The sequence below is a fragment of the Camelus dromedarius genome, chromosome X, assembly GCF_036321535.1.
Source record: "Camelus dromedarius isolate mCamDro1 chromosome X, mCamDro1.pat, whole genome shotgun sequence".
NCBI classification, from domain to species: domain Eukaryota; kingdom Metazoa; phylum Chordata; class Mammalia; order Artiodactyla; family Camelidae; genus Camelus; species Camelus dromedarius.
In genome coordinates this window covers 35,955,415-35,970,431 of record NC_087472.1, presented here as the reverse complement: position 1 = coordinate 35,970,431, position 15,017 = coordinate 35,955,415, and the positions used below count along the sequence as shown (strand labels likewise).

Below are 15,017 nucleotides of genomic sequence, written 5' to 3'. Positions count from 1 at the left end.
TCACCTGACCTGGACAAGGAAGCCAAAAGCATTTCTAGAATAGCTCTCCATGGCATCCCCGGCCACTGCTTATGGAGAAAATCACAGGACACATAGACTGTCAAGAGCTAGGAATTGCAACTCTGCCCCATTTTGCAGATGGGAAAACTGAGACCCAGGAGAAGTACTTTCCCCAAAGTCACACAACTAATTAATGCCAGAACGAAGTCTCTAGAATCTTCTAAAAGCCTCTAAAAAAAACCTTTCCACTAAAAACCACGATACTGCCAGCTTTGACATCACACCAGCAGCAGCACCAGTCAGGCTGAAATTAGTCCTTTGTTGACCTTCCAGATATGTGGTTGTCAGAGGCCTCAAGACCCCTTGTTGAAGAGGCACCCTCTGACCCTCACCACCTGCCATCCTAAAAAAGCACTCCTGTCTGAGAGCCTCACACAGCAGTGGCTGAGATGCGTTGTTTCCTTTCATTAACAAAAAGCCCATTCATTAAAAAAAGAAAGAAAGAAGACAGGCTCAAATTTACACAGACGGTCTAGCTGGGAGAGCCCTGGGCTTCCTGTGAATGGCATCACTTCCAAAGAAGCCCTCTTTAAAAAAAAAAAAAAAAAACACCCACTCCAGTCCTGCTGGATGCTTATAGCCATCCAATCAATAAGAGCTTCTTTATTCCAAAGCTATCCACATCTCCTTGCTACATCTACAAGACTGAAAGGAGTTTGTGGCCATTCAGCACATTTTACAGATTGGGAAACTGAGGCCAGGAACCTGCCATCAAAGGAGTTCCTCAAACACAGAGCCAGCAAGTATCTGAGCCACAAGTAGGCAGCGCCATGCTGATCCCCGCAGAGACTGCCCTGCCATTCCGCAAACAGCTTGCAACCCCAAAGAGGGTGGGTTAGCTTTCAAACTCAGACGCTAATTCATCTTTTGGCTGCAGGCAGGCAAGCTCCCATCCCTGGGCCCAGCCGGGCCTGTAAAATGGAGATAAGCATCTCAACCTCCTCCCCCACACAGGGTTGTCTCCTGAGAATAACCCACAAATATAAAAGCAATACAGATACTAATGACAAGTTTCAAAACTGTCCCTGAATAAAACACGCCAGGTTTTCCGAAGCCTGAAACCTAAAAAAGATTTTTCCCCCCTTTCTCCTCTTCCTCCTCCTCCGTGATTTTATAGTTTTAGAACATCTCTCCACACAGGCTGAGTACGGAAAGACAGTTTCCCTCTTGGTCCTCACCCAGATTATTTTTATGTATCTGGCAACTTTCCCTTTCAATCTCATTTCTTTTTCTTAGCACCGCTAATGGGAGGTAAAGAAATCAGCTCACTGGGCGGCCCTGGACCATGACCTCGGGAGACAGAATAAGAGTAGGAAGATGGAAAGGTTCGCAGAAAATAAATATCCTCTCATCATGGACAGAGAAAGTTCACAAGTCAGCCTGGGGTGTGTTTCATAGTGCCACTTGGTAGGAGCTTGATGCTGCTCCAGTACCTCGCAACTCAAAGGCAGACACCTCAGCCTAAGAGCATAAATTCCCAAATGAAAGAGTCATTAAGAGAAACCTGTAAAAGTATTTCCCCAAAGCAGCACCGTAGAGACCAGGGACCTTATGTGACCACCCCCAGGAAAGAATGTCACCAGGCTTCCGGGAAATTAACTGTGGCAGAGTGAATGGAGGGCTGGCCAGGGTCCCCAGATTCAGAAAGGGCCACCTGGCTGGGGCTGGACTTCCAGCTTGTGAAAGGCCAGGGCAGGTCTGGGAGGGGAGGGGCTGCCGGCCTGAGTGCCAGTCTTTCCTAGGGCTCACGTCCACTGTGGGGCTGACGCACTGTGCCAAGGTAGAAGAAAGCCAAATCTGAAATCCACACAAAAACAGCCACTCGTTGGAAAATCATTTTTAAGGGTCCCACTTCCCGCAGGGATGAGGTGCTCTACACTGCCAAGTGTCCTGAGCACACAAATGACTCTGATCGCTGAGGCTGCCCCGGGGAAGGGGAAAAAGTCAACGGACTCACATGCATCATGGTGACCAGGTGACAGGGGTTGAGCAGGTAGATGACGGTCTTGGTGGCGAACTTAAAGCCCACCTCCACCCCGAAGGTCAGGCACAGGGCTACTAAGAGCAGATTCTTGCTCAGGCTCTCTTTGCCTTCCTCTGGCCGCTGGGTCACCTGCTCTGGCTGGCAGCCACGGCCACCCCTACCGTCCTCCTTCGTCTGCCTCAGGATGTGCCGCAGGGCCACCAGGATCTCCAACAGGGCCAGGGTCAGGACCACCACACTTTCCAGCAGCCGCTGCTGCCAAGAGAGGAAGGCAGCACAGTCGGGGCCCCCATTGCCTGCAAAGCTGGGGTCCACGCCCCCATAGAGCCAGTCCAGGAGACTTTGGTAGCTATACCGGGACATGATGCAAAGTGGTTCCCCTCGACCACCGTGCAGGAAGCAAGAGCGAGATGGAACACAAGCCCAGAGGGTGGCCCGGGTGGTGGAACATGTACGGAGGGCACACCCCCGCACCCGCACCCCCCTCCAGACACCGGGTCACCTAGAGCAGGGGACAGGAAGCTACACGCGAGGCCCGGGGCAAAGTGCTGGCTCTAACTTGTCCCCACGGCTGTCTGGGGGGCCCCCCGCGCTTCTCCAGTGGCCACCAACGAGGCAGGGTGGAAACGAGCCGTTGGCCAATCTAAAAGGAAGGAGAGGAAAAAAAAAAAAGGTCTCAAAGAGGCAGTTGCATCGGGAATTACGAAGTGGGGAGGGGTAACTAGCGAGGGAAGAAAAGGGGAACAGGGGCAGTGGCGAAACAAGCAGGGGTCAGGGGAAGTCGGAGGTCGGGAAGGTCAGGGCGAGGGCCGAGGGGACCCGGCAGCGCGGCGGGAGCGAACCGGGGGGCGACAGCGAGGGGACACGCGGAGGCCGGGCGGGGAGCTGGCGGGGACGGGCGGGCGGGGAGGGCGACGGGGCTGGCGGGGACGCCGGATTCCTCGTCTCACGCACTCGCCACAGGGGGATCGCTTACTCCTGCAACCGCGTGGCCGTCTCTGCCCCCAGCGAACAACTTCGCCGCCGACTGGCCCCTCCGAGCGAATTTAGATCCGTCCCGGTCCAGCCTCCCGCCCCCGGGTACACCCCCTAGCCCCCAGCTCCACCTCCCGGCCCCAGACGCCCGCCCTCCGGGCAGCACCTCCCCCAGCCCGCGGCCCGCCCGGGACCTGCCCCCCTCGCGCGGGTAGCTGCGGGAGGAAGCCGGGAGGGAGGGAGAGAGGGAGGGAAGGCGGGCGGGAGGCCGGGCCAGCCGGGGGCCGGGCTCCGGGCGGCCCCCTCCCTCCGCCCCGGCGCCGCATCTTCCCGCGCCTCCCGCCCGGCCCCGGGGACGGGCCGCCGCGCCCCTCGAGGCTCCACTCACCGGCAGCTCGGCCCGCGGCCCCGGCTCGGGCGTCAGCTCGGCTCCCCGCGCCCCAGCGCTCGACTCCCCGGGCGGCCGCCGCGGCCGCCGCGCAGGGCTCCTCCTCCCCGTCTTCCTCCCCCTGCAGCGGCCGCACTCGCTTCCTCCTTCTTCCCCTCCCTCTCTCCTCCCCCTCGCCGCCGCCGCCGCCGCCGCCTCCCCGCTCCGGTCCGGCTCGGCCCCGCGCCCCCCCACCCAACACGCCCTGGGGCCGCGGCCACCCCGCCTCCCCTCCGCCCCTCTCCGGCCTCCCTCGCTCCCCCCGCCGCTCCCACCCTCCGCACCTCCCACCCTCCGGCTTTTCGCCTCGCCCTCCCCCTCCCTCCCCCGGGCGCAGTCCCCGCCTCCTTCCCCTCCTCCCCGGCCTGCCTTCAATTCCGCACTCGCCCAGCGTGCCCGCGTGCAGAGCCACCTTCCTTCACCACGCTCTACGGGATTTGCCTCCTCCGGGAAGCCGTTTGGACTGACTCCGCCTCCTGCGACCCGGTTCTCCAGGGCCCTTCTGTGTACACCGAGCACCCAGTAGGCGCTTAGCCGGCCCTCGCTGAGTTCTTGGGGGAATGGACAGGCCCGTCTAGTGATGAGTGGCTGGGCCAGCTTGGCTTTGGGGGCTTTGCCGGGTATGGCCTTCTACTCTTTGCGTCTCCTCCTGTCCGCCCTGAAACAACCGACTTGTGCCGGGCCAGGCCGGCGTCTGCTCTCACCTTTCGAGCCACAGCCCTACTCTCCGCTTCAGTCCTGAGGACGAGGCTTCTTTCCCTACTTTGCCCCGCTCTTCCCTCTCCCGCTCTACTCCGGTGTTTGTCTCTAGCCTTCGGCCACACGACCCCACCCCTGCCCTCCTGCTCCCCTTTCTCCGGCCACGCCTTCTATCTCCTTCGTACTCTAGCTGGAGGAAAAGAAGCTTCCCCTGACTTCTTTCCCTCCTCCCTGCCTGTGACGGAGCAGCTGTTTCCCAACCTGCACTTGGCCCAGAGTCCTGCCACCGAAAGACTAGCCAGGACCCTGTGGATGTGGAGGGGCCCAAGCATTGGATGAGGGCCGCTGATAGAAACAGGGCCCCCTCTCCCCTGCCGCTTTCTACCCAGAGACTGGGGTTTGCTTTTCTTTGGGCAAGGAAATAGGAAAAAGACCTTCTCAGGCTCCACCTCGTGTTGGTTTAATATTTATTGAAGACTCACAAAGAGGAGAATATCCAGAAAACCAGTTAGGCACCTTGCCTGGGGAATACTTTCTGCTGTTGGCTGTAAGCCAGACTCAAAACATAAAATACAGTCTCCTGTATTATCAGGCCATTGTCCTATCCTTTCCAAATCTAGTTTTCCCCACAAATATAGCCTCAGTTCCAGGTAGCCTTGTCTGATTCCAAGCTTTGTATGGCATCTACCGAGGACCTGATGCTCTTCAAGTGCTAATTAATAAAGAACAACAACAAACAAGAATTGATTCAGCTGCTCACTTATTCAGTTCATTCTCCCTAGGTGTTTTTTTAAATCCTCTGCACTGTGACGTTAAAGATAAAGCTGTGGAACTCCTGGCAATGACTGCAGCGTGAGACCTCAAGTTCCTATCTTCTAGGAAGTAAGAATGAGTTTATAGCACTCAGTAAAAGGCATCATTCATCCACACTGAACTTCCTGTTGGGAATTTGGCCTAGAGGGTCCTGTGTGTGCAAAACAACTGTTTAGTTACTGTAGCCAAGCAGCTTCCTCACCTGGGGCACAAATTCCTCTTTTTCAAAGGTAGAATAGCCAAGTGTTTTGACACCTGGATTCTAATTCCATGTATGCCATTTACTTGCTTTGTCACCTTGGGCAATTTACCTCCCAGTGCCTTCATTTCCATCTATCAACTGAAAGATTATCAATTATCTATTATTTTAGCTCCTAGGATTATGCACGTTTAAATGAGTTGCATTATGTAGCACATTAGGTAGTATCTGGTGCATAAAACATGCTCAATAAATGTTATCTTCATCCAGTTCTGCACACACACGCATTCAGTGCCCTCCTCCACATATGCATAAACAATCCTACCCAGCCTTCAAAGCCCACGATGGCACTCTCCCCAACCCCCAACCCCAGCTCCCAGAGCTCTCTCCCTCCTGTGAACTTCACCAGCAGTTACTGCCTGCACTACGCATTTTATTCTGAATCACAGACTGCCTTCCATTGTTCTCTCATTGTTAGTTCTGTCTCCCACACTCAGATCTTTGACAGCAGGGATGAGTCTTCATCTTTTCTAAACCCCCCCTCAGCACCTAGCAGAGTGGCAAACATAGTAGGCACCAGGCTGATACTGGGAGGGTGTGGTCCCCCTTGGTAAAAGGCAAACCATGATTGAGGTGAAGTGGTGGGTCAGATTTTAGAACCTCAAAAAGCTTCAGACAAATGTCCTGATCATTTCCTTGCTGGGACACAGGCCAGAGCTTCTTGTCTCCAAACAGTAACAAGAGCAAATGAACTGCATTTTTTAAGTAAAACCTTGAAGCACACTGAAAACGGAATCTAGACCTTGGGGAAAGTCATAGCTCCATGCTTCCATGTACTGAGGTACAATGAGGGGGTGGACTAGAATGGTTTCTAAGATTCCCTGATTCTAGGAACTCAGCCTTCCAGCCTTTGATCCAAGTCATGTTTGAATCTCAAGGCAAAAAGCAGATCTAACTGGTTTGGTGATCTGAGCCTTGTTGAAACGGTACCCTAAATTCTTTTGTCCAAAGTACCTTCCCAACTATGAACTCAGCTGACTTCCTCCTAAGGGGTGCAAAGGATCAGAACTTATCTCTGTCAGACAGACAGACAGGAAGAGGGCAGGGCACAGCCATTCAAGGAACAACACAACAATTAACATCAGGATGGCTGACAATTCAACCCCCAGTAGGCCTTGAGGCTCAAGATGGTGGGAGATTTGACTTCCAGTAGACCTTGAGCTTCATTATATGCCTATTGTAATATATTAACATGCCCACAAGCGCTAGTCCCAAGGCTAGCCACAAAAGGTCAAAGAGTGGGAAATGGCCAACTTCCTGGGAATCCCAGCCCCTTCCCCAGGCTAGTTAGACTGATCCTTCCACTTATTAGCATATGAAGCTACCAAGCCCATAAAAACTGGCAACACTGCCCCTCACAGCCCCCTCTCTCCCTCTTTGGAGATGGCCCGCACTCTGTCTGTGGAATGTGTACCTACTTTTACTCTAATCTGAGCACCCAACCCCACACCTCGTGGCCTTTCTCTTGCCTTTTGATGTATCTCTAAATAAATCTACCTTTACTCAACTGTGGCTTGCTCTTGAATTTCCTGCGCAAAGCCAAGGACCCACACTTGGCGGGGCACGTCCCAGGGGCTCAACTGAAGCCTGGGACACGGCCCTCCTCATGCCTCACATCTGTTTTTCCTGCATCAATACCACAGACAAATAGGCTCAGAAAGGTGAAGTGACTTGCCTAAGATCATACCAGTTCTTGGCAGAACAAGGGCTAGAATTTGGGTTCAACAGCAGAGGCCAGAGCAAGCTTGTTCATTGACTTGGCCATCTGACCTTTTCTCCTCTTGTGCTTTATATTCTTTGAATCCACTCCTGTCCTACCCACAGTCTAACCTGAAAGTCAAATGCACACATGATCACCCACAAGCGAAAAACAGTGCACAATCCCGATATTATATGAAGAGTTATTAGTAAAAACAAGCTGCATGTGTATGGGAGAGAATGAAGAAAGAGGCCTTTGTCTTGATCTGACTATCTGCTTACTGCTTCTTTCCCCCCCACCCCATTCAATCAACACCAGAATTCATTCCACAATTATTTCTTGAGTTTCTATTATGTGCCTAGGAATATGCTAGACAAGTGGGCAATCTCTGCCTTCAAGGAACTTAAAATCTAGCTAGGGAGACCAGACCAACAAACAAAGATTAGATAACAACACAGGAAAGAGGTATAAATACAAACTAAGCAGGTAAAAGCTGCGGCCACAAGGGCAAATCTGGCATATTTCAAGTGAGCTGCACAGGCAGTGAGGGAAAGAAGAATTTCATAGTTGAACATCAGGCAAAACTCATCTGTGGAGGGAAAGGTCCGCCCGGTAATGAAGGGAAACAGAATTTGTCACCCTGATACAGGAAAATCAGATATGGGGCGTCAGGAGAGGTGCCTCTGTTGAGCCCCTGGGATGTGACCCACCAAGTGTGGGTCCTTGGCTTCGTGCAGGAAAGAATTCAAGAGCGAGCCACAGTTGAGTAAAGGTAGATTTATTTAGAGCGATACATACTGCATAGAGTGCAGGCTGTTTCAGAAGGCAAGAGAAAGGCCATGAGGTGTGGGGTTGGGTGCTCAGATTAGAGTAAAAGTAGGTACACATTCCACAGACAGAGTGCGGGCCATCTCCAAAGAGGGAGAGAGGGGGCTGTGAGGGGCAGTGTTGCCAGTTTTTATGGGCTTGGTAGCTTCATATGCTAATAAGTGGAAGGATCAGTCTAACTAGCCTGGGGAAGGGGCTGGGATTCCCAGGAAGTTGGCCATTTCCCACTCTTTGACCTTTTGTGGCTAGCCTTGGGACTAGCGCTTGTGGGCATGTTAATATATTACAATAGGCATATAATGAAGCTCAAGGTCTACTGGAAGTTAAATCTCCCACCATCTTGAGCCTCAAGGCCTACTGGGGGTTGAATTGTCAGCCATCCTGATGTTAGTTGTTGTGTTGTTCCTTGAAAGGCTGTGCCCTGCCCCTTTCCTGTCTCAACCAACTATATGTCTCTTCGGCGTAAGGATTATTTTAGGCTGTTTATTTTTAAGAAATAGACACAGAAGTTACCCTTTTGTAAGAGACGTTTACATTTACAAGGGAAATCTCCATTTGTTAAGGTGCCACCCTGGTATACCAGAAAGAGAGAGATGACTAAATCTCTAGAAACTCTTAACAGTGAGAAGGCTACAATTAAATCTGCATAACAACCTTACTCTTATTTACTGTGGTTTTTTTCCTGGTCACCTTGCATAACTGGTTTCCTCCACCCTCAGCAGCTTTTGTCTTTAAAAGATAGTTCAGGTAGTGGCTTGTGCCATTTCAGGGAGTTACTCAGTTTTCCTGGGTCTCTCCCATGTATGTGAAACTGAATCCCCTCTAAAACTGAGTTTCCGGGCTGAGTTTATTATTACCCTCTCTATCCAAAAGTTTATTCCCTTTCTTGTCCTGTCCCTGTTTCCCTCAGGACTGAGAAACATCAAAGAAATGGAGGGATTGAAACCAAGCAGGACTCTGTGGGGCCCTCCCAGTACAAAAGCCCCTCAGTGTCCCCCATTGCTTGTCTGTAGAAAAAGGCTTTAGTCACCTAGGCCTTCCCTGGTGCCAAAGAGCAGATACAGGCAGTTACTAATTAGGGAAGAGATGTTACCGAACATAGGTTCATGTGTCCAGGGCACAGTGAGGCCAAATCAGCTGAAACAGAGTTTGGAGCAGAGAAAGGTTTATTGCAGGGCCAAGCCAGGAGAATGGGGAGCTCATGCTCAAAAACTCCAAACTCCCTGATGATTTTTTGTGGAGTTTTTAATAGGCAAAATTTGGAGTGAGGGCTGAAGGGGAGTGACTTTCTTCTGATTGGTGGGCGGTACTCAAGGATTCTTGTGCTCAGCCTGAAGTTCCCATCCTCCACCTGGATGGGGGCCTTAGTTCCTGCAGAAGAACTCAAAGATGTTGTTATGTATATTCCTTGAGGAAGAACCAGGACCCTGCTTTAATAGCTGCACTATTTTTTCTTGACTGTTTCTCCCTTGTTTCTGCATTCCCTCCCTGCCCTGATTAATAACTGTTTGAAACTGCCCCTTGGAACTCAGGGAATGTCTAGGAGGCTGAAGACTTCTTCCTACAAACATGAAATGGGGGATATGGAAAGGATTTGTCCCCAGGAGGGCCTCAAAGTGTTCTGCTCAGTTTCAGTGAGGAAATGCAGAAACAAAGGAAAAGCAGTTAAATGAGGAAAGTAATGACAAAAGTTCAATAACAAAACTGAGCCCAAGTTCCTTCTCAAGGGAAATACATAACAATCTGACACAGATCTTTGAGTTTTCTGCAGGAACTAAGATTCCAGCACTCAGGTGGAGGATGATGACTACTTGCTGAACACAAGCACATACACCCCGGACTGGTTGGAACCAGAAGGTTGATGATTAAAATTCCAGAAGTATCACTCCTGTTACTTCACCACCAACCAATCAGACGAAATCTATGCGCCCTGCAGCCCTCACTCCAAATGTTGCCTTTAAAAACCCTTCCCTGAAATCCTCAGGGGAGTTCAGGTCTTTTGAGCATGAGCCACACGTTCTTCTTGCTTGGTGCCTACAATAAACACTGTGCTTTCCTTCACCACAACCCCATGTCAGTAAATTGGCTTTGCTGTGCGGCAGGCAAGCAGACTCAAAGTTGAGTCCGGTAATGTATACAGGAGGCCTACATATTATTAAATGTCTGTTTCTCCCCTTTTGATTTCTTTTATTGCAGGGGAGTTTCAGCCGAGAACCTAGGAGGGTAGAGGGAACATTCTTTTTCCTCCTCAACAGCAGTACAGCTCCGTGAGTTTGACTTGAGGGTACTGACAGGGAAGGTGAAGGAAGCCTTCTGGAGGGCAGGTGATGTTCATATCTTGATCTGGGTGCTGTTACACTGGTGCACACATATGTAAACATTCATTAGAGCCCCACAGTTTAGAGTTTTGTACTTAACCGTATACCAATTATACCTCAATTTTTAAAAAGTTCAGAGAAGAGAGAAAACACCTGGAGCGGACATTGTCAGGAACATCTTCATGAAGGAAGAGCTGGTGTTTGATTGGAGGCGTGGATAAATCTAGGCCAGTGGTTGTCAGCTCTGGCTACACTTTAAAATCATGGGGCCCACACCCGACCAACCCAATCAGAAGCTCTGGAAGTAGGATCTTTGAGTGGGCATTTTATTTTTTAAACCAAGGTTGAGCACTACTATGGGTTTGAACTCTACAGTAAGAAAATAAAACCAAGGCAGATCAAATACCTTTAAGTGGCATATAGTATCTCATTTAAGCCACATGCTAGACAACCCTGAAAGATAGGTACTATTGTTATGATCCTCAGTTTACCGATGGGAAAACAGAGGCTCATGTCATACTGCCTATAAGTGTCAAAGCTGCATTTCGTACTAGATCTATTTGGTCCAAAGCCTGAACCCATACATACTATTGCCTGCCAGCTGATCTTGTCACTAGGGAGGCATATGCAGATGCTCATAGTAGATGAGCTGGCTGTCCATGAAGAGATCACCGCTTTTTAAATGTTTTCTTTTTTTATTGAGAATTAACTTTCATATGCTAAGACGCATTATTAGTCTTAAGTGTACAACTCCATGAGTTTGACAAATGTATATGCTCCTGTAATCACCACTTAGATCTTCCTGCCCCACCCCTAGTCAATCCCCACCCCTAGAGGCAACCATTGTTCTGATTTCTATCATCATAGATGAGTTTTGCTTAATCCTGACTGCCCTATCAGTGGAATTATAAACGTGTACTTAATTGTATCTGGCTTATTTTGCTCACTCTTCTGTCCTTGAGGTTCATTAGATCACTTCTTACGGGATACTGAGAGTATAGGAGATGCTAAACCAATCACACCTGGGACCCATCAGGGCTCAGGGCTTTCATTGCTAAGCTGGTAACTGTTACTGCTGGGAAGCCCTTCTCCACCCCATTCACTATAGTTTCAGCCGTGTTCACACTGCTGATATTAACAATGGGGCCCCCATGTTGTATTTCTACTGAATTGTTCAAGACACATTAACCTCATACAATCTGGGAAGCAGAAGAGGCCAACTTCCTGGAACCAGAGAAAGATGTGTGCTGCAATGAACTTGGCCTCTGGACTCCAAAAGCCCCAGGAAGAATTCTGGTCCTCCTGGTTTCAGAAAAGTCCCAAAGAACATAATTAATATCTGGTGGGAAGAAGGAAGGGCATTTCTGGTGCAACCCCACTTTAGGAAAGTCTGATAAAGTCCCCATATTCCCATCTATTCCTCCATCAGGGCTGAACCCAGAATGCCATGGCTGATCCCCAGATAACACAAACTGGACACTCTTGGAGCTACCTACCCTCTCCTTCCCTTATCCTTCCGCACCAAGCTAATGCCAGCCTCTTGTGTTCAGGTTCTTTCATCCTTCCTTCCTTCCTTCCTTCCTTCCTTCCTTCCTTTCTTTCTTTCTTTCTTTCTTTTTTATTGGAGGTACTGGGCATTGAACCTAGGACCTCATGCACACACTCTACCACTGAGCTATTACCCCCACCACCCCCATTCTCAGATCCTGTCTTTATTTTTGTAGGCAATTCCAAATTTCTTGATTTTCTAAGTCCATTGCTATGTGCTAGTCCATCATATGGACACAGCTTTCCTCTCTCTCCATTCAAGGTCTCCAGCACGAGGCGACAATAACTCCAACTCTCACAATGAGTTCTTTCATCAGAGCTGTGAGAGGCCGAGAATCACCATCCTTGAGTTCTATTTTCTGGCTTTATTTTAAGGATTTCCTTTGTGTAACCTTGAACTATGTTCTGTGGACTTTATTTACAAGTCTCCTGGAGTCTCCAGACATCAAGCTAACTTTTCCATATGATTTCCTAGCCTCTGATGGATTTTTTGGTTTGATTGTTTGCTTCGGCGCCCTAACTTCTAACCTGCTTGATCCCTCTAGCAGCAATTTTCACTTGCTCGCCACAGGATCACTTGCTAAGAAACCTGACCCACTAGCTGAGAAAAACACTGTGTTCAGAGACAAAAATTATCCAGGTTCTAGCCTCAAGGTCCTTGATTTACAGCCTAATGGGCTTCGCCCTTTGGTTTCCTTATATTTGGCAGAAAGGTACAAATGCCAACCTCTCCCTGCTTCACAAGTATATGCCCAGGACAAGTAAGACTATACACCCTGGGCTCTTTATACATCAGGCCATCTGATTGATAGATGACTTCAAAAGATGATTACCGTCATTAAATCTTAAATAATGGGAAAGCCATGCTTTCACAAGGGAAGCCACTTAGACATACGTATATCAGTTACACACCAAGAAAAGAAATAAAACCTTCAGTGACAGCACACACAAAAAGTAAGGTCTTTGCTTTGGGGGAAACTAACTGAACAGAACTGACATTATTAAACCTTTTATTTATGACCTAAAAAGCCCAAGTCAAGTTGAAGGAAAAGTTCAAGACTAACAAATTACTCCTCGAGCTTCCAAATTTAAACTTTCCCTTAATTCCATTAATCAGCTATCAGTGGAGAAATGTTTTCTTGGCTCGTTGTCCTAAGTTACCACTTACTTTGTCATCAGAAATTCATTTTGTCATTGTTTAGCTATTTAAATCATGGAGCAGTCAAGTGGTTGTCTTTTTTCCAGGGGTTCCAAGAAAGGTCTGTGGTTAAATGTCACAGGCTCACGCAGAGCCACAACCTTGCTGGGGCATCCTGGGCAGAGCAGGGAACTCTTCAGGGCTTGTGCTGTCTGCTCTGCCCTTGATACAGCCTGGGGAAGACTGGCTGGGTAAAATGTCGTATAGTTCAAAGCACAGGAGAGAACTGGCAGCCAGGATACTTGGGCTGGATTTGATTAGCTTGGGTTAGTCGCTCTTTTTTTTTTTTTTTTTTTGGAATCTGAAAGGATTTCAATCACTCACTCCTAAATTCTCTTCCAGCTTTCATAGTCCTTGAAAATAATCGGGAATGTTGGTGTGACAAAACTGGCCTTACAAATCTGGGCTGCAGTTTGGAATCCTAGATAACTATCCTATTTGTCTCTGTCTATACCATGATGCACTAATGAAGAAATTGCTCCATTGAAAGGAGACATAAGCTGATTCATTCCAGGGCCACGCTAGTCACAAGTGCATGGAAGATGGCAGACCCAGCATCTTCCTGAGGGAGGCTCATTTCTACTGGTTGTATTTCCTCACATCCTTTGTTATTGTTCTTTTCAGGAAACATGTATAGAGGGCCACTCTGTGCCAGGTAATATGCACAAACAGGTAATTTATAGCTGAAATTTCACAGACGACATGTATTTCGAGCATTAGGACACATCGGCACCTCTCTTGTTTTTGCAGAAGTCAAATAGCGCAAGAAGTATTTTGTCTCTGATACTGAAATTAACATAAAAATAAGCATCAACTTTATTTCATCAATCAATATTTGAATAACCAAGTAAACAAACAAATCGGACCTGAAATCAGAGAGACATGGGTTCAATTCCTTGCCAGTGATGAGTTTTTGCAACCCAGGCAAGTGACAATCTCTCATAGCCTTTTTCCTCATATGTGTTATATTATTCGAAGTGTCCACCTTCCAGACATCAAGCTAACTTTTCCATATGATTTCCATGTGATTGTGAGGATCAATGAGGTAATATATATGGAAAGTAGCTAGCACCCTGCCTGGCAAGTAAGCCACTCAATAACTATTTGCTTTAGGGATTTTCCCCCTTTTCAATTCCAGATATTCATGTTTTAATCCTAAAGCAGAAATCAAATCTCCCCCAAGTCGGTCAGGTGGGCTGATTTTCTGTGGTATAGAATCCCTTTTTACTTCTGTAGCCTCAGGTGGAACTGACATCCTGTCCAGCCACAACATTGCAGGAGTGTTATTAGAAACCACACACTTTCCTGCAGGGGAGACAGAAGAAAGGAAAGAAAGAAAACCAAGCATCTGATCCATGTGCGATTGATTTTGAGATGTGGGCAAGCTGGCAGTTTGTAGTTGCTCTTTTCCTGAAGTGCAACGCTGTCAGAAATCAATATGCTAAAAGCAGTTTTGGAAAGCTAGCTCAGGAACCCCTGGAGGATTCTGAAGCTGTTGCTGCATCCATCCTAGCTCTATGCAAGTCCCTACCCTAACCTGCTACTCTGTAAGATAAGCAGTCAGGGCACTATCTCCTTCCTCTCTGTTACAGAGAAGATAAAGCTATCTGGTCCCTCGTGGGGAGACCCAAGAGCTCTGAATCATGGTTCCAGCCATGGAGTCAGATTGAGGAAAATAGGTAGATTTCATATGACTTGAAATTACTAAGAGGTTCTGATATTAACACCCCCAATTGGAGCAGGTTAAATAGTGTCCGGGGCAAGGTGAATTTGCATCTCTTCTGAGAATTCTTGAGGGGAAGCATGGCAGTAGCAATCAACTTCCAAACTGACACTTAGATCGCAGTCTACACCTGAGAATTTTAATGTTACTGACGATAATAAAAACAATAACAGCTATCATTTATTGAGCAGTTATGTGCTAAATTATCTCAACACTGTGGGGAAACCAAGGCTTACAGAGAGAGAGGGTAAGTAATTTGCGGAAGGTCCTACTAGTAATTAGAGGAGGGGCAAGTTTCCAACCCAGATCTGTCTAAACGCAGAGCCAAACCAGCCAACCTCTCCACCACCCTGTCTCTTGCACAGACTTTTATAGGACTGTGGCTTGTTCTTGCAAAATGACCAACTAGGTCTGGAGGACTCATTTGTGGACAGAGCATAGCCTCTACTGTTTGGAACTGGGGAGTCAAGAAGCAAACGAGCCACA

General features: G+C 48.6%; 1 protein-coding gene across 8 annotated transcripts in view; it reads right to left on the bottom strand.

Moving 5' to 3' along the window:
* Window positions 1–4,273, bottom strand: part of TMEM164 (transmembrane protein 164) — a 150,012-nt gene extending 145,739 nt beyond the window's left edge. The window contains exons 1-2 of one of the 8 annotated variants that reach the window (XM_064482932.1): window positions 4,151–4,273; window positions 2,018–2,687 (exon numbers count right to left, since the gene is read on the bottom strand). In XM_064482932.1, coding sequence (XP_064339002.1) covers window positions 2,018–2,407 — 390 coding nt within the window. In that variant the 5' untranslated portion in view covers window positions 2,408–2,687; window positions 4,151–4,273. Of the gene's footprint in view, window positions 1–2,017; window positions 2,688–2,998; window positions 3,110–3,407; window positions 3,552–4,150 lie in introns of those variants that run through there. The other 7 variants (XM_064482931.1, XM_031446166.2, XM_031446165.2 and 4 more) reach the window with 7 other exon arrangements.
* Window positions 4,274–15,017: the final 10,744 nt, after the last annotated feature.